The sequence below is a fragment of the Ambystoma mexicanum genome, chromosome 2q, assembly GCF_040938575.1.
Source record: "Ambystoma mexicanum isolate Mex_15411 chromosome 2q, UKY_AmexF1_1, whole genome shotgun sequence".
Taxonomy (NCBI): domain Eukaryota; kingdom Metazoa; phylum Chordata; class Amphibia; order Caudata; family Ambystomatidae; genus Ambystoma; species Ambystoma mexicanum.
The window spans coordinates 123039840-123064016 of NC_090924.1; the positions used below are offsets into that span (position 1 = coordinate 123039840).

At 46.9% G+C, this 24177-nt stretch overlaps 1 protein-coding gene across 7 annotated transcripts in view; it reads left to right on the forward strand.

Moving 5' to 3' along the window:
* METTL22 (methyltransferase 22, Kin17 lysine) overlaps positions 1–24177 on the forward strand; it is a 711415-nt gene that overhangs the window by 193453 nt on the left and 493785 nt on the right. For all 7 annotated transcript variants that reach the window (XM_069647035.1, XM_069647041.1, XM_069647039.1 and 4 more), the window contains one exon: positions 16031–16197. In XM_069647035.1, coding sequence (XP_069503136.1) covers positions 16065–16197 — 133 coding nt within the window. In that variant the 5' untranslated portion in view covers positions 16031–16064. The remainder of the gene's footprint in view (positions 1–16030; positions 16198–24177) is intronic.

The window sequence follows — 24177 nt, forward strand, 5'->3', positions numbered from 1 at the left end:
AATACAGTGGTTAAGAGACATTTTGCAGGCTTGACGCACCTTTATCCTCCGACTCGTAGTCCGCACCCGGCGTGGGATCTAAATGTGGTCCTGACAGCATTGTGCCATAAACCTTTCGAACCAATGGCCACGGTGGACCTCTATCGCGGAAGGTGTCCTTTTTGGTTGCCGTCATTTCAGCAAGGCGCGTGAGTGAGCTCCAGGCTTTGGTCGGTGGAGCATCCCTTCTTGGTTTTTCACAAGGATAAGGTGGTCCTACGGACAAATCCTATTTTCCTGCCGAAGGTCGTCTCTGATTTCCATCTGAACCAGTCGATCTCCCTGCCAGACTTTTTTCCGAACCCCGCTTCAGAGGCGGAAAGGCTTCTGCATTGCCTGGATGTTAGAAGGGCTCTTGAGTTCTATCTGGACAGAACATCCGAATTTAGGAGCTCTTCGTGACCTTTGGTAATCCACAAGGTAAGCAGGCCTCTAAGGAGACTATCTCCCGATGGATCGCTGCCTGCATTACGGAGTCTTACACTGTCCAAGGGCTGAAGCCTCCCAAAGGTATTCATGCACACCGGGTGCGGGGCAAGGCAGCCGCAGTTGCCTTTCAAAAATATGTTCCCTGGGAGACCATCGCAAAGACGGCTACTTGGGCCTCCCCATCGGCTTTTTGTAATCGTTCTTATCTAGACCCGAGCTCAAGATCTGATGCGCAGTTTGGTCAGGCTGTGCTGAAGAACCTGTTTCAGTAAGGGTTTTTTTCCATCCACCCATAGTTCCTGTAAGGAGTGCTTGGGAATCTCCCATAAGTATGGAGGAAAGGGGACGGGATGTAGGAGTATAACCAGGTTACTCACCGTAGTGACCACCTTACTCCAAGTCCATAGTCCCCTTTCCTCCATACGCCCGCCGTCCCCTCTAATAAGGTTCCTCTGTTATTGCTAAAAGGTCTCTGACCTGCCGATAGAAAAGGACTAATGGGCGATGCGCGGGGCGGAGCCGAGATGAGCCGGGTTACGGCCGCGTGCTGGGCCCTGCGTAGAAAGAGAGGAAGGACTAAAAATGTTGGGATGCTTTTACAAAGCACTCCGGTCCCGTCCCACGGACCGAGAAATGTCCCATAAGTATGGAGGAAAGGGGACTGTGGACTAGGAGTAAGGTGGTCACTATGGTGAGTAACCTGGTTTAATGCTCTAGCTAGTGTAATGCAACTGTAAGTGGATAGGAATGTCTTGCAGGCATGAATAAGCGTGCATGTATAAGCTGTTGCTGATGCTGTGGTGTTAACTTGCCTATGTAGGTTCAAGACTAATTCCAGGTAAAAATCCAATCTTTTTATTTCCTTGGCCACTTTAATATCAATTCCGTCAATGTTAAGACTGGAACTGATTGCTAAATTTATTGAGTTTGGCTGGTGCTCCCATAAGCAAGAGTTCGGTCTTCTCATCGTTCAGACGTAGGCCATGAGCAGTCATTCACGTCTGAATGATAAGATAGATTTGATTCATCAAGGCCCGAGTCAGTGTCATTGTCTCCAAATATAGGTATGATAATCTGGGTGTCATCTGCATAGTTAGTATAGGTGACACCCAGATTGTCAAGATCGTCGAACAATGGCTTAGTGAAGATATTGTACATGGTGGGTGACACTCATGAACCTTGCAGACTTCTACAGGTTATAGGAACAGGGTCTGTTGCTGCAGCCTGTGAGAAGACTCATCGAGCGAGTATCTAGAAAGTATTGAATCCAAGCTCTAACTTCCTGTGAGAACTGGGCGGCTGTGGACAAATGATCACAAAGCACTTTGTGGACCACCAAGTCAAAAGCAGCTGAGAGGTCTAATAACAGTAGTAGGGCCAGTTTCCCTTTGTCCTTAAGTTCGACTATTTAAGTTTTTCAGGTAAATCAAGGCCGTTTCGGTACCATGATTAGGTCTGAAGCCAGACTGTCAAAGCCCCAGAAGATTGAGTCTCTAGGTAGGTCTGTATCTGGAGGTAGGCTGCCTTGTCAATGATTTTTTTCAACAGGAAGGGGACTATTGTAATTTGTAATAGGTCTGTAATAAGTCTGGGTATTCGGGTCAAGTGAAGGTTTCTTTAGGAGCGGGAGAACCCAGGCATCCTTAAGGTTAGTCGGAACGGTGCAGGTTTTGAATGAAGACTTAATTAACTTGGTGATAAATGGTGCTAAATCTCTGGCTGCTTCTTTTGCTATTGATGCTGAGCAAATATCACCCTGGCATCTGGAAGGTTTTATTGAGGCTATGATAACTTCCACTTCCTGGTTGGAGACTTCAGCGAATCTAAAGCGTGGCAGGGGATTAGTAAAGTCTACTTGTGGACTCTGTTGTGTGCACGGATAAGGTAAGTTATGTTTTTTTGCTTCTATTTCTTTTTGTAGGAGAGAAATTTTGCTATATAGTGCAATTTTATATATTAGTGCACCAAGTGTTATCCTTGATGCAAACGTCAATCGGAGGAATAGGTGATTCCAACTCTCTTAGGATGGCAAAAAGTCCTCTTGTACTACAGCTAGCTTTATTTATCATGTCATTGTATGTGTCATGTTCAGTTTGTAATTTTTCTGATTTATATTTAGCTGTAAGTTTCAGGAGATTCTTTATTGGCGACCGTTGGGTGCTTTCTCCAGAGGGATTCGGCATTCCTTTTTTCCGCCCGTAGGGTTTTGAGATATGGAGTAAACCATGAGTTGAGGTGAGCTCTCGGTTTGCCTTTACGCAGTTTAAGTGGAGCAATGCTTTCTATAGTTTGGGTAATAGTAGAGTTATATAAGTCTAGTAGTGCTGCTGGGTCTGAACTGCCCGGCAGAGTGTTCGTGATCGGGATTTGGACACATATTCAGTTCATACTAGAAGCACTTATTTCTAAGTTCTCCAGAACCCAGATTACACTTTGGGGAACAAACATCATGGCAACATAAGTGTATTTTAGAACACACTCTGTTATTTTGGCCCAATGTGTACACTGTCCTAATACACCTTTCGTTAAACATATTGCTTTGCAATCCACACCTATCCAGTCTGCCTATTGTGGACAGTCTGTCCATACAATGCTTTTCCCTTGCAGGCGTAGGTTGTTTTTGGTTTGTACTGTGCTTAACTTCAACGAGAGTGCCAGAAACACATTTCACATTCTTGGGCCCTAAAATGACGTGTCATTTTGAAATGTGTAAAAAGGAAAACAAACATATATATTCCTGCTGGTGGGATAGAACTGCAAGTGGGAGTGACGCAACAAAAATAAAAGCGACAGCCAGTCAGAAATTACCCTCTCGTGCATGTAGCATCTGTTCCATGTAGGCCTGGGGGGAATGTTTTCTGCACATCTTTAAGTGCACCCTGTTTCTTGTTTTGGAGTGAAATATGTTTATTGAGTTTGAGGTCGAACTTGACAACAGTAAAACGTACTTCCCTTTCCCTCCCAGTTCCCCCTCACTTCCCTGCCCCCCTTTGTGTCTCGAATTATACATAATTTCATAGTCCCCCACTGCCTTATTGCCCCATTCTCTCCTCTTTGCCCCTCTACCTCCCGCACTCATCTTCCCCCCCCCTTTCCAATTTAGCAGTTTCACAATTTTTCGTGAGCTTGGCAGCTTGTAAGTCAAGTCTGTTACTCTGTTCTTGTGCATGCTGAGATGTGCCCATGGGCCTTTTTGTGTCCGGTCCTGGCGTGTTCCTCATCCTGCCTTCATGAGGAAAGGTCATCTGGGGATGTGTGGAGGTCAGTGAGGAGGGTGCACCCGAGTCTTCCTTTGTTCTCTGCTTTTGCACTATACCCTTTACCGCCACTACCCATTTTACTTTATCCTGGGCCCATTGTTGTATCTGAGGACCTTTTGGAGCTCTTCCACGTTCTGGCCATCCAGCGTTTCGCTAGGACATGAAGAAACCTTGCTATTTTATGGTGTATATTCTAGCTGTCTCCCCAATAAAGCATTGATCTTCTCGACCACAGCCTGCCTGGAAAATTCAATGTGTGGGCATGTCCACACTATATGCCAGAAATCTGCAGTCTCGGTCAAGTGTGTGGTGTTTTGCGAATATCATATGCCGTTACTGCAGCGCCTTGTACACCCAATGTATAATGTTAAATTGGATTAATTTAAACCGGGCGTTGCCTGAAGCCTTGGAAATCCCAGAACACACCCTGGACCATGTTTTCTCCTCCAATGGCATCCCCAAATACCATTCCCACTTCTTTCACCTTAAGAGGGGGCTAGGATGTGACACGCTCTCATGGAGCACTGCATATAATCTTGTGATTGCATGTCTCTCTGTTCCCATTGTGAAGATGGCCTGGAGAACCGGGTTACGAGGGGCTCTATCGGAATGGAGTCCCATATGTGTGCCAGGGTTCTTGTTAGACGTGCAAGGTTTAGAAACTGTCCCCCCGGCATGTGATATTGTTGTGCCCAGTCTGAGAATCTCAAAAGGAGACCTCTTCGAACATATCCCCCAATGTGTTAAGCTTTGCCATTTTGCATCTATTGGAGCCAATGTCATTCATAACTCTCTCCAATTCGGGGAATGCCCTCAGTGGTATTTCTGGGCTATATCCCTTCCCCAGTTTCAATTTAAAGCATGTTCTCTGCCATACCCGTTGCACTGACGTCATGATATCCGTTGCCTGGGACCCCTCCTTGTTCGCCCAAAGTGCCTCCATCCCTGTATGATGTCGCCAGGGCGGGCCTAGTAAGAGTCTGTCCGATCCTCCAGCACATTTGATGCCCTTGTATCCTGCAGCATTGAGATGCCACAACCTGTGAAGAGACTGTCCACACCAGTTCTCACTAAAGTGTTCTGATTCGGTGTTCTGTGGCCTCGTAATTGTACCAGTATTTTGTTGATTGGATAGATACTTATAAATGCCATACATAGGGCAGAAAACTGACAGTGGAGATAGTCCAGTGTGCCTTCAAATTATGGCATTGGTTAATGTTGGTGTAGACAAGCTGGGTATCGCAGAGGTAATGCTTTGGGACATGAAAAGAGGGGTGTTTGGTGACTGGGAGACATTCATAAGTATAGTATATTTTTGCGGTTTTGGACCAGTAGTAGCAAGCATACCTATTTAGTTGTTGCAACCACCAGAGTAATGTAATCGGAGTGATCCAGGGGAGGGGTTATGGGGATTGATAATGCCCCTACCCTTGCTAGTAGGAGCAGCTTGAGCTTGGCCTTAAATTCTTCCTAGTGATGAAATATCTGCTAGGGGGGGAAGAGCATTCTAATTGTGAGGGGCCAGTAGGGATAAGAAGGGGAAATTGAAGGCGGCGCAGGGGCAGGGAGTTTTAGTTGCAGAGCAGAGAGATGAAGTAGGAGAGTAGAGTGAGATATTGTCAGCTTGATAGTGGGGAGGGCTCTTGTGTATAGGCACGTTATAATTAACATATCATATTATATATAATGAAAATTTGAAGCGGTGTGCTTATTTTAAAAAAATGATGTTTTCTTTTTTTAATCAAGTGCAGCCCAGAGTGTTGGTGGTATGCCCCAGTGGGAGAAGACATCTGTAGGTTGAAGAGTTTGAGTGTGGAAAATCATAGTACTGTGAGGGGAGTGAAGGAGTAGAAGGGAAGGCTCAAGAACAGGCTAGACCTATGGTCCAGTTTGCTGAGGGACAGTGTGGATATTCAAGTTTTGGCTTAGTTGTGGATGGACATTCCCGATACTTAGAAGGTTGAACCTGTGGCGCTGTAGTGATTTAGTTTCAGTTTGCTACCAAAGAGGACACCAAGTTAGTGAGCCTTGGATGATGGAGTGACAAGGTTCCAGAGATGAGGGATGTGAGATTAAGGTAGCTATTGGAGGCCAGATGAAAGTGGACTACTATTTTAGAGGAGTTTAATATCAGGGACTATACTGCTATCCAATGATGGATAATGTAGAGGTGGCTGGTGATGCACTCAGAGATGATGGAGGGTTACGGAGGCGGATGTGGGTGTCATCAGTAAAGATGGGGTTTAAGAATTCCACAGATGAGCAGAGTTTACACAGGAAGGAGGTTATTAGGGTGAAGAGGAATGGGCCGAGGACTGACCCTTGTGGGATGCTGACCGGAAAGGGGCATGGGGGAGTAGGTGTTAGAGTTGGAGATGGCGAAGAAGCAGTGTGACACATAAGTGGCTACCCAGTCGAGTGAGGGACCCTTGTGGAGACCGTTTGAAAGAGGGAGGGATGATTCACTCTATTAAAGGAGACAGAGAGATTGAGGAAACTGAGGATGGGGAGAGCTGGGAGTGGCAAGCTGTGGTAGAAAGTGAGACATGGGTTAGAGCAGTTTCTGTGGTGTGTCGGCTGTAAAACCCAGATTGGAGTGAGTTGCATAGGTGTTAACCTTAAGGTAATTGACTATTCAGTTAAATACAAATCTTTAGGATTTTGAAGTGGTGGGGCAGAGACTGGTTTGCAGAAATACATCAGCAGTTTGGTTTTTCAAAATCCATATTACTGTGGATACCTTGTAGTAGGATGGGAAGATACCAATTGATATAGAGATTAAGAAGGATAAGAGGTGAGAGCAAGGGATGGTTACAAGCTCTTCTATCGCCGCTTGGGATGCAAAGGAATGAATAGGGGCCAAGAAAGGGTTGGCTAAGTGGCTGATAGGTATAAGCGTTGCCAGTGAAGTGAGAGAGAAGTGAGAATGAGATGAGAGGATGGGGTGAGGGGAGAGAATGAGGGAGAGGGCTAGAAGGCTGCTTAGGCTGATTTTAGAGTAGAAGAAGGTGGCAAAGTCAGCAGTGAAAAGGGAGGTAGAGCAGAGTTGTGGGTGGGGCATTAGCATTACTTGGAGGGTCATGTACCACTTGAGAGGGAGGACAAAGGATCAATGTAGTAGCAGGATTTGGCAGAGTCAAGAGCAATACTGAGGGCAAGGAGAGTGTCTATTACAGGCAATGAAAAGCATAGGGGAGCAAATGTTGTGCCAATGGATGAAGTGGAGACTAATGGTAGTTCTCAACTGCGGATGGCTGGAGAGTCCCTCAGTTGAGGTATGGTGTGTAGGAGAGGGCTGAATAGTGATGGTCGAAGGGGGCAGCCAGTGCAGTTAAAACTCAACAAAGGTGAGTTCAGTAGAGTGAGCAAGTTGCAGAGAGAGAGCTTTGATGCAGGTCCTTAGTTCATCAAGATAGGTGACCTTGGAGTCAGGCTTGTATTTTGTTTTTTTGATAGATAGACAGGGTCCAAGTGGAGGAAGGAACAGAGATGGTGAAGTGGATTGAATTGTCAGAGGAAGACTATCAACAGAGCAGTAGGGGTCAAGAGAGGAGGATAAGACAATGCGGTCAAGGAAAGTCCTGTGGGTGTGGATAGGAATCCTGTGTCAGTGACAACAGATTGCTCAGAGGGTAGAGTCCAGCTGTATTTTTTTGTTTGAAAATTCGGTTTTTATTAAAGATTTTATAATCATGACATGAATAGAAGAATGATACAAACATTCAAATGAATGAGAATATAGTCACAACTTTCCCCCCAACTCCACCCACCCCACCGACCCTCTCCCCTCCCTCCCCCATGCCATGGTTCATTGGATGATAACAACAGCAGGGTCCAACACATTATCTTAAAACACATCACAAGTATAAGGTAATCCCGAAAAAAAAGGGGCGCTCAGAACGTAAGGTCCAACATGTAGGAGAAGCTTCTCCCATCATAATAGATCTCTCCATGCTCTGTGGGGGGTGTCCAGAGAGTAATGTTCAGATCAGGGGGATCGTCTGAGATGTTACTTATGTCTTTAAGCTGTTCTCCCATATTTATCGAAGAAAGGAAGCCACAGGCCCTCAATATTAGACTTGGATTCCTCGATCAGATGAGTTAAGAACTCCATGTCGTAGATTGCCCGTTTTTTCGAAACCCAATCCCCCTCCCCAGGGGCTCGGGGGGATTTCCATTTTTGGGCACAGCAGCATCTAGCCGCAACTAGCATAACTTGCAGCATATGGTCGTGTTTCACCTTTGGACCCCCCTCCACCTCAATACCAAACAACATTAGCCAAGGGGATAGAGTTCTCTCAATTCCATCTACCTCTTTTATCCATGACAGGACCTCACTCCAATAGGTTTGTACCACATGACACTTCCACCACATATGTACGTAGTCCCCTTTTTCAGTGTGACACTTCCAGCAGTGGGGATCGTAGCCCTTTCTCATTCTGGCTATCCTCTGCGGAGGGTAGTGCCATCTGTGGATCAGCTTCAGGGCCTGGTGGCGGTATTGGGGCACGGCTGTGGAGCAATTGGCCTGTCTACAGATCTTGGTCCATCTCTTTTTGGTTATGGGAGTGTCTAGGTCTTTTTCCCATTGTATCTGGGAGGAAGAGGGTGGTCCCGTGGGACGTAGAGCAGCAAAAATCTGTAAAGCCGCGATATCACCCCTCTGGTCCCCTTGTATGTTATAATGAACTTCTCGAAATCAGTTAAATCTCTCCTGAGCGTGTCTCCCCATCTACTCTCTGTAAGGGTGCCCTTAAGCTGCAGGTATCGGAAAGGAGAACGGTTGGGGAGGCCCAGGGCGTCCTCAGATCCCCCAGGGATATAAACACCCCCTCTTCCCAGAGTTGTCCGCCTCTAGAAAGGCCTGCCTCATACCATTGTTGGAAGGCTAATGGTTCATTGATCCCTTTCCATAGTGGGGGAGCCCAGATGCAGCTTAGGGGCGAGGGCCATGTTGTGAGCCACCTGAGATAACCCCCCTCTTTCCATATGGACCATAGCACCCCCAGGACTGGATGTTTCAAAAACCTTCTCGGGATAGATGCCTTGGGAACCCATAGCCACTCGTCCAACTTGACTGGGGAGAAAAGTGTTGTCTAATCCCACCCACTGCTTCTTTGGGCCCATCGCCAAGTGGTCAACCAGAATCCGCAATTGTGATGCCTTGTAATATATGTCTAGGTATGGGAAATTAACTCTGCCCTCGTCTTTGGGCCTTGTAAGAGTGTCGTAGGTGATCATGTGAGATTTTCCGGCCCGTAAGTAGTGGAGAAGGGTCCGCTTGGCCTCTAGGAGTAATGGTTTCGGTATCTGAGTCGGCAACATTTGAAATATATATAAAAATTTAGGGAGGATGACCATTTTAATGGAGTTAAGGCGAGCCATCCATGAGAGGCCAGATTTCGACCAGCGCTCCAGGTCACGTTTGATCGCCAACCAGAGGGGGGGGGGGAATTTACCTTGAAAAGATCCACTAGATCTGATGGTATCTGGATCCCGAGGTAGCGAGTCCCTCAGTTTGTTTACAGAACGGAAGGTCGTCGATGTATTGCCTCTCTACATCGTTTAGCTGGCCTGCTGGAAAAGCAACTGATTTGTCTAAGTTTACCTTGTAACCCGCAAGGGACCCATATCGTTCTAAGCTATTCAACACCTCAGGGACTGATTGAGATGGGTTAGAAGGTATAAGAGGACATCGTCGGCAAACAGAGTTATTTTATAGTCGGTTTCCCCTATTTTAATACCCTGGATCTTGTCGGTCCCCCTTGATCGCTATAGCCCAGGGCTCCATCACTAATGCGTATATGGGGGGGGACAATGGGCACCCCTGTCTTGTGCCTCTTTCCAATGGAAGGGGTTCCGATTCACCCCTGTTCACTACCACTCTTGCGGAGAGGTGAGAGTAGAGGGCTGTCATCCAACCCCGCCATTTGGGTCCCATCCCCAGAGATGATAAAACACCCTCCATGAAGGCCCAGCTCACCCTGTCGAACGCCTTCTCTGCGTCTTGAGACAGTAGAAGTGCACCCTCCGATTTCACTGCTTTTGAGCTCAGTATGTGTGGGGTTATGCGCATACTGTCAGCCCCCTATCTGTTCATTACAAAACCAACTTGATCAGGGTGGATCAGTCGGGGCAGCCATTTTCCTAAGCGTGTTGCCAGGATCCTGGTGAAAATCTTCACATCTGTGTTCAGAAGCGAGTAGGGCCTATAAGAGCTACACTCCAAAGGGTCCTTGCCGGGCTTAGGAATTACTGTGATCGTGGCCTGTAAGAATGTCGGTGGGATGGTTTCCGAGGTTTTAATTTGGTTAAACAGCTTGGTTAGTGGTTGTATTAGCTCCGATTGGAATTGTTTGTAAAAGTCGGCGGTGTAACCGTTTCCCCCGGGGTCTTACCTACTTTAAGCCTTTTAATGGCCCCCTCCACCTCTTCCTCTGTTATTTCCCTTTCCATTGCCTCCCTTTCTGGGTCTGTGAGTTTGGGTAGGGGGTGGTCCTCGAGATATCTTTGAATCTCGTCTAATGATTCACCCTCTTGTTTAGTATAGAGTGCCTTATAGAAGCCTGCAAATGATTCGGCTATGTGCTCGGTTTTTGTCTGGATGTTACCCGCCCCGTCCCTGACCTTGTCTACCCGTCTACCCGCCCTATTTCCCCTCACCCTGTGCACCAAGAGGATTCCAACCTTGTCTCCCTTCTCGTAGTATCGCTGCTTTGTGTATCTCATTTTTTTTAACCACCTCACCAATTGAGATGTATGTAAGGCTTGTCTCTTATCTCTCATTTCGCCCAGGAGGTTTTCGCAGTCCACATTGCCTTTAGTGAGCTGCGCCCTCATAGCCTGTAGGTTCTCCCGGAGTTTGGATTCTATCAGGGCCCTCTCCCGTTTTTTGCTCGAACCCTCTGCAATAAGGAGACCCCTGAAGGTGGCCTTTGCCGCCTCCCAGACTGTGGCCATTGGGATTTCCCCTGTGTCGTTTGTTACGAAAGAAGGCTTCTATTTCTTTCCGTAGGAATTACCTAAACACCTGGTCCCTCATAAGGGTGTCGTTACAGCGCCAACTGTATGATTTCGGGGTGGCTTGCAATCGCCATTCCTTAACGAGGAGTTCATGGTCCGACCAGGTCACTGATTCAACCGTGGGGTTTCCTACTTCCCCTCCTCCTTCCTCCGATATCAATAGTAAGTCAATTCTAGTATATGTTTGGTGAGGAGGGGAGAAGAACGTGTAACCCCCAGGGGCCTGCCAACATTTTTGCCACACACCCACCCAGTAATATTCTTGTAGGAGGTCCCTCATGGCAAGGTTATCCTTTGTGGGGGCTTTCGGTCCCGTCCTTCTGGCGGACCACCAATCAAGTCGAGGGTCTGTGATAAGATTAAAATCTTCACCCAGGATCATGGCCCCCTCCACCCATTCGTCCATGACTTTAAGAACTTTATGAATAAACTTGATTTGACCAGCGTTGGGTGCGTACAGGGTGGCTAATGTGACACGTGTGCCCTGAGACAGCCCCTTGATCCCCAAGAATCTACCTCCAAAGCCCCTTTTCGTCTCGACATCGGTAAGGTGCAGTGATCTTCCAAGGAAAATACCTACTCCCTCCTTCTTCGAGGATTTGTGCGAGGCCCAGAAGTTTCTGCCTATCTCCGTTCCTTTTATCATGGACTCTGCCCCCCTTCTATAGTGTGTTTCTTGTAGGAAGAGGACTAGCAGTTTCGGTTTGCGGAAAATGTGGCTTGTGAAAGATCGCTTGTTTTGTGAGTTTAGGCCCTTGACGTTGAGCGTACCGATCCGTCCTTCAACCATGGTCGTCGCTACCCTTGCCCTGTGAAATTTCAGTGTGTACCCCCCGTATCATCCGTATGCTTGAGCCCCAGTTCCATGGCATGGTGTCCCCCTTTCCTTTGTCCCTCCCCCTCCCTTCCCTTGTTCTCCATCTCCCTTACCCATTTCGTAAGGCGTTTGTCTCCATTGCCCGACAAACATCGGGGTTAGTCAACGAACCACCAGGGCTGCTGCCCGGGCCCCGGGAGAGTAACTGGTGCGGAACATACCCTACGCTTTTTCGTTCAAGAACTTTTCCCGAATTTAGTAGAGATTCAATCTCCTTGTGGGAGCCCATTCAACTTTCCCCTCCCCGCATCCACAACCTGTATTGTGTCCCACACATCTCGGGACCCATCTTGGATTAGCTTTCAGTGTGTATCACAGAGGGTCTCTGCAATCTTGGAGGCTAAACATGAATACCCTCCGGAAAAACAACACCCCTCCGTCCCTCAGTCAGATGGGCCCCAAACTTTCTATTGTTAATTCAACATAAACCTCGCCAACAGTGGCAACACCCAAAGGCAACATGTGGTTCCCCCCAACTTAGTGGAACCTACGAAGGTTCTGTAGGTAATTACATTACAGAAAATAGCATCTTTCCTCTCTATACCCCCTTCGTAATCATGTGGTTCCACCGCGAACCGCCGGTGGATGTCTGGTTTTCTGAAATTTCGGAGTGCCCTTCACTTTGTGCTTCCCCTGGCTTAAGTCAGGCCCCCAACCAGCTTGTCAATGGCTCTTTGGATGTCCTCATCCGTCACGAGTTGGTGGTTCTCGCCTTGCCACCCGAACGATAGATAAAATGGCCTTCCCCAGCGGTATCGGACCCCCTTGTCCTGTAGCCATTTAGTAATTGGCCCGCATTTTTTCCTCATTTGCTGTGTGAGGGCGGACAGGTCTTGGTAGATTGCCACCCATAAATTGTCGTATTGTATGTCTCTTAGAGTCCTTGCCCTTTCAAGTATTTTTGCTTTGTCTCTATAGTAGTGGAATCTCGCCAGCACAGAGCGTAGGCCCCTGCCACCTCCACCCGCTCGATGGACCCTGTCGATCAGGACGGTTTCCCCAGAGTCAGTTCCCAAGACAATCCTGATGATCTCCTGCACTTTGCCCTCCAGACCAGCCTGGGTCTTCCCCTCCACCTCCGTCAGGCCAAAGATTTGCAGGTTACTTCTCCGTTCACGATTCTCCATGTCGTCAAACTTGCGACGGCGCTCCCCCTCCCGTCGCTGGATCTCCCTGAACCTTGCCTCCATCTGTGTTTCCAGGAGGTCGGTGGACGCCTGATTGTTCTCCACCCCCTCCATTCTGTCCTCCAGTGTGGAGACTTTGGCGGTAAGGTTGGCCAACTTGGCTCCCATGTCTGTTCTCATCCCCCTGATTTCGTCTAGGATCGTTTGGATGTTGTTCTGCATGGTGTTCATGTCAGGGGTCGGTGTGGATAAGGCCCCGGTCGCCATCTCTGGATCTCCGGGTGTGAATTGGTATTTTGCTAAGGCTTCTTTCCAACTCATGAGGTGTTTCCGTCCCCTTGATCTCTGTGGTTTCTTAATGTCCCCAGTGGTATCTCCAGGGATACAGAGCTTATCAACTTGCCTACGCCTCAGTTCATGTATGGTAGTGCGAGATGGGCGAGTCCTAGTGGTATGTTTGGCTTGTGGGGGGGTTCCCTCATACCACAGGGCTCAACTTTGGGGTTGCCGGTGCACCTTACTCCTTATTTCCTTAAATTTGCTTCTGTGACTGATGGGTGCCTAGGTGCCTCGAATGTCGGTCTGTCTGGAGCCTCGGGAAATTATCTGTTTGTGTCTCTGAGTTAGATGTCAGAGGCTTCTTCCTGTTTTGGTCCTCCCCTGTCAATGGGCTTCAAGTATGGTAGTGGAAGGGCCGTGGCGTGGGTGGGTTGTCTGGGCCCCAACTCCCAGTGGTTATTAGTACTCACAATTGCGCCAGCGTGGGCCTGGAGGATCCGTTTTTGGGGGTCGCCGAGATAGTAGCCCCTACAGCGTTCACTTGGGTCTGGAGGATTCCGCTGCATAGAGAGGTTTTTCCCCCCGGAGGGGGGGTTGAGGCAGTGCGGGAGGAGGTTGCCTTGTGGGGATAAAATACGTTCCCCATCGCTGTGGAGGGCTAATTCCAGCAAGTCCTGCTTCAATTAATGGTGTCCTCCAAGTGATTCGCCCTATGGGGGGGCCTCCCGCGTTGGCCCGGACCTGTGTGGAGGACGCCTCAGCAAGCCGCGCCTCTGATGGCTCAGCGGATTCCCTCGGTGGGGCACCCGGCAGTCAGAGCCCAGGTGCACACCAGCCTGTCCGGCCTTTTGGTCCGCCCCTCCCTGCTGCACCGTGCCGGGCGCGGAAGGCAGGCAGATCGTGGATGCCGGAAGGGACGGGGTCCAGATCCCCGAGGGATCTCGGAGGTCTTTGCCGACTGTCTGCAGGGCTGCAAGGCGTGGGATCCGCTGGGTGGCTGTAGCGCTGGGCGCGCCTGCGGTGGGGTGGAGCTTAGCTCCGCGGCTCCAGCTCCGGCACGGTGCAGGCCTAAAAGGGGGAGGGGGGAGTGTGAACGCTCCAAGTCGATTATCTCCAGCGCCGGAGCACCCCCAAGGGTCGGGAGAGAGTCTCTCGGGTCCCTAGAAGTTCCGACAGCTAAATATCTTCTTTTTCAATGGGTGACGTTCCTTTATCTCATGGTACTCCTCAGTTGTCCCGGCGCCAAACGGGGAGCAGATCGATCAGGCAGTCATCTTGCCTGTGCCCCCTGGTGGCCCGAGTCCAGCTGTATTTAATGTGCCTTAGTCCAGTTGGTGAGGTTGAGAGCAAGCAGTATTCAGGCTGATGTTCCTGCCATCATTATTAGTAGGTCGAGATCAGTACAGAAAAAAGATAAGGGTGCCAAATGGGCCCTCCCTCTCTACCTCTTTTTCCCCTCTTTCGCCTTCATCTGCTCTTTTCCTCTCCGTCCTCTGATCTCCCCATTCCTCTCCATCTCCTCCACTCTACCCCTTCTCCTCTCTTCCCCTGCTGGTTTATTCTCCTACTCGCCTCCTTTCCTTTCCAACTCTTCCCTCTCCCTCCACTCTTTCTCCTCCTCACCACTCTTGCTTCTCTGCACCTCTTCACAAAACCACCAAAATTGCACTTCCACACTCCTAACTCTCACCTACATTTTGCTGCTCTCCTCTTTTATAGATAGGCTTGAATGAGGCAGAGACATGTAGTTTTTGGATTCTGACCCGCTGTGTGAGTGGCGTCGTTGTGGCCTGTGTTTGAGTGCTGCTTTTGCACACTACTGGTTCCCCAGATTACATGTATTGACTTGCTGGCTGCCATTATCTTGGGATCACTTTTCCTGCGACTCCGTAATCCTTCATGAAGGCTGCGGCCTGTTCTGTTGTGCATTTGTGTAAGCCATTAGTCTTTCCTCCATTTTGACATCCATGGGATCTTATGAGCAGGTTTGAGCTGGGCCCACATGTACACCTCTCACTATTCAAACCGGGTTTCTCTGAATGCAGTGGCGGGTAGGCAAGAGACTAATTGGCCATTTGAACTCTGTTTCTTCCTCACCATACTAATACTGTCCAGGCAGTTCTATCGATTTCTGGTGAGGTAGGATAGGTTTTGGTTCTACACATGAGGCTAGGGATGGCATGGGGAGTTTTTGGCTCCACCCCATACCACCTCACAGCCTTGCATCATGGAGTCTGTGGTGTAACCTGGCCCCTAGGCCCATCCCAGGCCAAACCTGCGCCTCAAGCATGCAAAAGCATGCTAAGCAGATAGCTGGGCTGGGTTGATGGAGGGGGAATTTAGGGTGAGGGAAAGGTCCCGACGGTGCACAGGAGGATGATGCTTATCATTTCAGGTTGGGAGAAAAGCGCACCAGGAGACGCTGTGATCGCTACCATGGTTCCAATCCTGTTTACACTTCCTTTGGCTTAAATTGCTTTACTGATATATATTTTTAAATGTTCAGTGTAGGTCTGTGGATCTTCGCATAGCGGAGTTCATTAGCGTTAAGTGGGGAGGGTGGACTTTAAAACACACATAGCTTTGTTGCACCATTTTCTACCTGCACTAAAATGTTAAATTTCTTTTAATTATTTAAAGTTTTCATGAAAAGTCTGAAAAGGTTTGAGTTAAAGTGAAGATTGTGAGGTAGTGATGCATAACCATGGGTACGTTACTGTAGGCTGTCATTGACCATAGGTATTAGGTCTCCTATCCAAATATTGCTAAAGGTGTAAAACAGAACAATGTCATTTCCTGACGTTTGGGTTTTCTTTTCATGCAGTTGTTGAAGATAGTAGGCTACAAAATTCTCTTAGTAGAGAGAGTTCGGAAAAGCACCCTACATGTCAGAGCACTCTATACAAATATTGATGGCACGTTTCTTTAGGATCACATTTGGGAGCTGATGCTTAACGTAACTATGAACAAAAATGTGTTTATGAATTTCTTCTCAGAATTCATCATATCCAATACCAACATAATTTTACCATGGTGGAGTTAGAAAATGAATCGACGATGGATCATATCACTTTCCGAAGTGACACCGTTCTTTCTGATGTGCACTTACACATCCCGAACAAAAGGCATCTCATGGTGAGATTAAACGCAGTTGGACAGCCAGGTAAAGTCAATCGACTGTTTGAGTTGAATTTTAGAAATGTGCTCTTTTTGTGTTGTCTGATAAACAAGATGTCTTTCATGGATTTTGGAATTCCATAACCTTAATTCTTAGTTGAGGCACAGACGTTCAAATTTAAAGCATGGCTTCCCAATTGTATTTATTTACACATTTTATTCAATGATTAAGGACTCCAGATGTGGGAGGTAAGGTCAGGGATAGGAACATAACTCGAGGTTGAGTCCGGGGTCGCAGAAAGCTGGTTGAGTGGGACATGGAATGAATGCACAGAAAATGAGGCTGCATGTGTATGTGAAATCCCCCTTTCCTGTCTACGTGGGTGGATCGGCATCACCTTCACCTCTGCTTCCCACCATCCTCCAATAACATTCTGCAAACAGAGGAATGTCCTCAAGTGTCTCAATCCTTTTGCCAGCCTGACTTTGCTTGCTCCCTTCTTGGGACTGTGGTTGGGAGCTCTGCCAGAGGATCAGCGACAAATCAATAAAATATTTTGGGTTGCAATGTGAAGTGGTCTTGCAGTGCTCATATTTTGCATTTTTGGCGGCCTCTTGGAGGATCACCCAGACTGCTATGGCACAGTTAGTAATAACCCTCAAATGTTGTATAACAGGCCACAAGACTCTTCACTGTAGTGGGCAATTCCTTGGATCGCTTACGTATCTGCGGTTTTGTGCACGTGTCTTTCCCCCATTTCATCATGGTATTCCTTTATCTCGTTCTTGCAGTGACAATGCCTTACTAGAAAGACATGGAAAGTCCCTCTCAATTTTGATAAACCATACCAATTTGCACCCTTCAAAAAAAGTAAGAGGACTGTAACCTCATACAGAGAGTGAGGTATGTTCGAGATTAGTGTGTGGCAAGAGCAAGCCTCGCTGAGGGATTGTGAAGATCATGCGCCTTTATCCCAGAGTCGTGCAACTCTCTAACAATCAAGTGTCTTCAAGATGTAAACACCCCCCCCCCCACCCCAATAAAGAAGTATATATAACTGCTGCACATCTAAAGGGAGAATGGAAGGGCATCACTCGAACCAGAGGTGCTGGAAAATGGAAACCGAGAAACTCTTTGGATAAGGGTCTCTCACTATATCAGACCCTTCCCACATGTAGGCAAGAAGCTACTGACTTGAAGGCATGGCAGTGTAAATTTTGGCTTGGCAGCAGCTAGTCGAGAAGGAGCATGCCACACAAGATAGTATTCAGGCTTGACTTCAGCTTAAAAAGGCAGGAGACAATGAGCCTTCTTTCTCCAAAGTAGAGCGATAATCACAAATGTAAAATAAATGTTGGCGTCTGTCTTAAGGCTGTTAGTTACTTCTGGTCTGAACTGTGCCTCTTGAAAATTCATTCTGAAATCTAAGCTCCTAAAAACAGTGTGTAATCACACAGATGGAGGCAACTGGTCAGACAATGCACATCATTCAAAAGTGTTCCTTTATACCAAGTGTTTTACCAAGAGTAATGAAGAGCAAGGAGAATTACATTTGAGCGTTCCAAGCTCTCGGTTAGGCAAACACCTATGTAGGGAGAGTCCAGTGTCTGAATTCCTTGTTAAGTGAACCTTCAGCACTAAGAGTGTTCATCTGCCTGACCGTGACCTACCCCTTCACAGGAAGATGTTTAGGCTTTCCCGCGATAAGTTCCTTTAAAAGTGATGTGGCCAACGAAATAAAAACAATCTTTACATTCCACTTTACTCCTTTATTTCAAAACCTGGACTTCTTTCATGGATTTTGGGGTGGAGAAGGGAAGTGTATGAAATAACTACAATTAAGACATTGGCTTTTCCATAGCTCTGTGAAAACAGGGGCTGCAAGGAAGTTAACGGAGTTTGAGAAAATTGTGTTTACTCTACATGCTAGTAAAGGTTTTCGTATCTAAAATCTATAATTTACTACAGACATCCCCTGTGCCCAAAATCAAGCCTTTTAGATTCTGTTGGGAAATTGAGGTCAGTCTTCTGGCCTTGGAAGGATACATGTATGGATGGACACTTAGAGAAGCCATTTGCAAGTGTAGAACTCTCAAAAACTAACTATAAAATGATGTACAGATGGCATTATACCCCAGTTTGGCTGCATGCCAGAGATCGAATAAGTACTTGACAGGCTGTAATGAAGTAGGAACCTACACGCATATCTGATGGGGGTAGCCCCATCTCTGAAGGTTCTTACTCTAGGTCCGATCAACCATAGCTAAGAATGTGGTGTACACGATTTCTGATGACACGGGTCTGCCACTGCTCAGAGCTACTAGCCATCTACTTAATAGTTTTACAGCTGAGCATCCTGCTTTATTGCACCACATGATGCTGGAGGCTTGCTGGTGTGTTTCCAATAGATGGAATAGGTGTGACCCTCCAGATTTTCATACGTTTTAAAAAAACAATCTGAATGACTTAGTATGGAGAAGATGTCAAAGACATTGAGAGGAGCACTTTGCCTTTATCATGTGATTTGGGATACACTTCTTTGGATATGCTTGGGCAGATGGTTGCAATTTGTACTGCCTCAAACCTACATGCGCTTAGTTTTGATGGCCTCTGATAGACCGTGCCAGAAACTATGCCTCTCGCTTAAACTAGCTGACTGTATCCATGTTTAGATGCCCTATAAGAAAATGACTAGTGAGATCCGGGTGTCAAAGGTTGGGCGTGGGGGGGGCAAGAGGTTTATTTGGAGGAAAAGGAGTATTTAATTTGGGCACATGGACATTTTTTGATATTCCATCTTGCTTTTAAGGTTTTTGTGCTTTTAAGGTTTTTGTCCTATTAAACTAACCATCTCTGATCAATAAAATCTCTTTGGGAAAAAAAATGAAAATTAAATCTGTGAAGAGAAATAAGATTAGGACTAATATCATGGGAGCCAGTATTCAGTCATTGGTTTAGTTAAGGAATGATTTAAGAGTGGCCAATGATGGAGGAGCCATATGAAGATGGAATTCTCACCAACCTGTCGGAATAGAATTGGATACTTTATGACTGACTGCAAGCCTGTGGAAGTTAGGAAAAATTACATTTTACATATTAAGTAGAATTGAAAAGAACATGATTGAAGGATGTTGAATATGTGAGAATTGAAATTGAGACTTGTTTCTAATGTGAAGATTTTAGGATTTACAGAAGAAACCAAGATAATACTGATGCCCTTTAATAGGAATGGGAGTGGGCCCTGTGCAGAAGTAACAATAGGAGAGGACACTAAAAGAAACTCTGATGTAGAGGGTTTTAAGAGTGTTGACACATCTGGTCCTTGATTGCACAGTTCATACAGACCAGCCCATAAGCCAGGGAGGACACCTCAAGGTATATTGTTATTGGAATACTGGTATGTGGCGATACCCGAACCGGCAAGCAGATAAGGCTGTGGCTCCATGTGGAGTTTGAAAAGCCTTCAAGACCAGATTGGGCCCTGGGGAACTCTTCACAACTTGGGAAGATGCTTCGACTTGACTGATAACTTCTGAACATATTGTGTACCATTCACAAAGAAAGATGAGCACGATTCCAGCACAGCTCCTTTCGAATGATGCAGGCAGAAAATATGATATTCCAATCTCCAGGGTTCACCATGTCAAAAGTTGCTGAGAGATCAAGAAGCACCAGCAAAAGGATCCCAAAATCACCCAAAATGCACTTGGCATTATCCATCACCTAAAGGGCTAGTTTCTCTGGGCTGCCCCAGGAGCAGAAGACCTATTAAATAAATCCTAAGTAAAATGTGCTAGTTCAAAGGAGAACGGTTAATCACTACTCCTCTCTGATGGAGCTTCTCCAGGTGGAGCGTTAGTCACTCTGTTACTCTGCCTGCTTATAGTCTTTGGTGCATTTGTCATTTTATATGCATGTATTTACTTATCCACATATGATGTGTAATTTGCATAATGGGCAGCTTGTTATTCTGAAGATTTCACATGGTTAAAGCAGGTGTGTGTTTTTACACTGGACATTAGATCCACTTTCGTGTGGCCTCTTTTGAAGCTAGTTATTAATTGAAACGTCATGACCATAATGATTTGATTGCCGGCAGTGATGCTAATACGGTAGTTCAATGCAGAGCACATTTTAGTTGCATACAGATATTCTTCATTACTTAAGTTCAGCTCTTTATCACCACTGTCCACAGTCCCTATGCTCCCTCATGTAGTTATGTTATTATTCTTTCTTTTAAATTATATTGCACCAGCTTAGTATTCTCAAAGCATGTAAACCTTGTTCGAGATAAGGTTCGATAAGTCCCACACAATTACAGCAGGAGTTTAGTCTGCTTAGGATGTATTGACCAGAAAAAGGTATGAGAAGTAGAGAGACGTGCTGAAGTAAGTCTGGTGCAGTGCGTGAGAAGGCGTGTAAGCGGGTCATATAGGTGGCGATTGCTGTATTGTACGTTTTAAGTCTGGGTGCATGAGGGGCTTGAGATGTGCTTGGGCTACGCAAACTATATTGTAGGTCTACTGTTTTATTTTCAAAACTTTTATTGAGATTCTGTAGATAAACACCAAAACAAATAATATAAGCATAAACGAGCACAAAAAGAACCCAACTTGACACTTGATGCAGCAACATAGGCATCAAATAACACATTTCTTGACAATAGGTATGAAAAACAAATGGTGTAATGGGCATAGGTATCTAAATCACACATTGCAGGGAAATCAGTACAGTAAATCTCACAAAACATATTGAATTAATCAGCAAATGAGCGTATAAAATATTATAGACAAAGATGCACATAATGCTGATCGATCAATGGGGTTTGTCGTCAGAGCGGGGTCACATCACTTGTAGGAGTGCCTTGCAAGCTTCCGGGTTCAAAGTGAGCTCATGCATGCCACTCTTCAAGGCCCTGCACTATTCACTTGTGTATAGGCGCCATAGAAATGTCAATAAATAAATAAATTCTGCCGTGACCCACCTCAACCAATCTCATATGATGAGCATGACATTAGCAAAGAAGTACAATAGGCAAGGCAGCACCACGATTTTGACTAGTGCGACCTTCCCAATCAGCGAGAGTGGCGGTCATTTCCAAATGTTCACAGACGCCGAGATCGCCTGCACAGCCCTCGTATTCTCTACGTGCAAATGACTAACCAGGTGCCAGATGTTGACCCGCAAATATGGAAAAGGACCAGGTCTCCCACCGGATCCCCAGTTCCGGGAGATCATCTAGATGACTGGTATGGAGTCCAGCAAGCGGAAAGATATTGGACTTCTCCTTAATAAAGGAGATGCCAGTAAGCTTTGCAAAATCGTTCAACATCTCCACCACCATAGGGAGTTTATGTTCAGGGTCATGCATATATAAAAGACAGTCATCTGCATACAAAGAGATTTAATGACGTGTCCCATCGATTAATAACCCGGCATCTTTGAATTCAGAGCGCAAAAATACCGCAAGTGGCTTCAACGCCAGTATGTATAACATTGGTGACAGAGGACAGCCCTGCCTGCTACCTCTATGTATATTCCAGGCTGTGGATACATGTTTACCTGTACGCTTTAGTCGCCCATCTAACAGTGCCGTTAGGACCTTAATGTCTTGATTTAGCATCGACAAAGGCCTATATGAGTCACATAGGCAGAATGATCAGAAATGGTCCTGCCAGCGTATGTTGCACTCACAAATTCAATAAAGCATTCCCTCCTCATGAATTGGTAACTGGTCGTAGTATGGAACTTGTTTGGTGCAGAGTAATAGGAGTAGATTTGTCCATCCCTGTTGAGAGTTCACAAAAATTTCAGGAGAGATCCTGCAGCATGATACGCAAGGTCTTGGCCACAGGGGAGGGTTGGGTGTATCTGCGTTCTGATCTGTCTAATAGGTGATTCAATGTGCAATTTAAATCGCCCCCCCATATCCAGAAGCGCCCCCTGAGGTTTGTCAGCCTCTCGTACAGAGAGCCAAAGTAGGCAGAGACATCATGATTTTTGGCATATCAGTTCACAATGCAGACCTCCCTATGTTTAATGAAGCCCTGTATGATTATTAATCTGCCCATGTGATCAGTTTCCACCATAATCAACTTAAACGGTATGGATCCAGCAACCCACACCAGACCAGGACACTCCTAGTGAGTACGACAAACCATATCCCACCCCCCCAACCACAACTTTGAAATTATTTTAGTGAGCACTTCTCCCAACAAGTGCGTTTCCTGTAGCAGAGCTATGGAAATCTGCTTCCTTATTAAATGGGAAGCAATCCGGAGTCGCCTCAAGTAAGTGGACATCCCCCGGATGTTCCATGATCTGATCTTAAGCATAGTCATCACTTAAGAAGCAAAGATCCCGCCCCCATCCACCTGCCATACATGAATAGGTGGCACTTGATCACCGTCCTGCACTGCCAACATGTCCGCACCCCTGTCCGACCCTACAACCTCCCCTCCCTCACGCATCACCCATAGCCACGTCAAGTGCCCATATTCAGCCCTCCTCTGCATCACATTGCCCAAAACAAAAAAAATGAACTTGAACCAAAACAAACCATAACCATGAATATGAACAAGTGGCTCAGCAGTGTAACACTGCTCAAGCCTTCCTGCTTCCTAAGAACACAGATGCTCCAGAGGTCCACGATTATGGAGGAGGCCGCCATGATGGGCTCCTCCAGTGGCACATCTGCTTTGGGGCAGTGGGCTGCATGTGCCATATCAAATCGTACCACTTTCAGATCAGGAGATTCCATATCTGTCTCCTGAGATGCTGTTAAGCCACATTAATACGGCACCATATGCTCATGAATTGGACCAAGGTCCCATAACTGAGCAAGGTACCTGCCAGCCTCCAAAGTGCAACAGAATGGTAATCTACAAGTCTCAGGAACTCCCTTTCCTGCTGCAGGACCAGATGACATGCCACATTCGTCCATCCATTGATTGGCCTCACTAGGCTGCACAGAAAATAAGTACTTGCCTTCATGGATCACCTTAAGCTTAGCCGGGTATATTAGCATGTATTTGAGTCTCAGAATGCAAAACCTCTCCTTAGTTGGGACAAACATGTTCCTCTTCTTTTGCACTAGAAGGGTGTAATCTGGGTAAATAGCCAGCAGCGATTATCTGCATTTGATTGCAACCCCTTCTCTAGAGAACTTGTATTGCCTCTCTGTCCCCAAAATTAAGGCTCTGTGCAACAACAGTGCAAGGATGGGCTCTCGGGGTGGGCGACAGGCAGCGATCTGCATGCCCTCTCGACTGTGAAGCCCTGAGATAGTTGTCTAGCACCAATTTCCTGCAGCAGCAGGTCCTTAATATAGGACGTAGGGTCGTTACCCTCCTCGCCCTCCCCGAGTCCCAGTATGTGAATATTATTGCGGCGGGAACTGCCCTCAGCACCTTCGGCATGTTGTTCCAGGAGCCGGTTCCTACACACTAGCTCCTCCACTGTGGCTTTCAGCTTCTCCGTATCAGCCTTCATAGTCGAGATCTGTTCCTCATTGACCGCCACTTGGGCAGACAGCGACCGCACATCCTGTTGTAGAAGGTTCACGTCTATCTTGACCTCATCAATTTTGTACTCTATGTAGGTGCACCACAATCGCCGCCACCACTTTATCCTCCTGTTCTTGTGGGCAAGAGGCATCAGTTTGCAGTCTACCCTCATGCCCCCGGGTGTGGGGAGATCTTTATGGGAGCTTCAAGCCCCAAACAAATCCATGATTGTCTTCCTCTAGTTCCCCTATGTCTTAGTTTCCGGCATGTCGAGGATGCAACAGGTCTTGTAGATCACTGACCACGCAAGGGCAGTCAAGGTGAACGTTCTGCAGGCCTTTGGAACCGTCAGCGTAGCCACGCAGCATAATATCAGCCCACCAAAGTTGTGTAGAGTTGTCACCCGAGAACTAATTCAGGGTCACAATGCGTACATGGGGACAAGTCGCATCAGCAAGGTGTAAGGAGTGGGCTGTTGGCGCAAAGTAGCTAATCACAGGCGCGCATCACCAGAGGTACA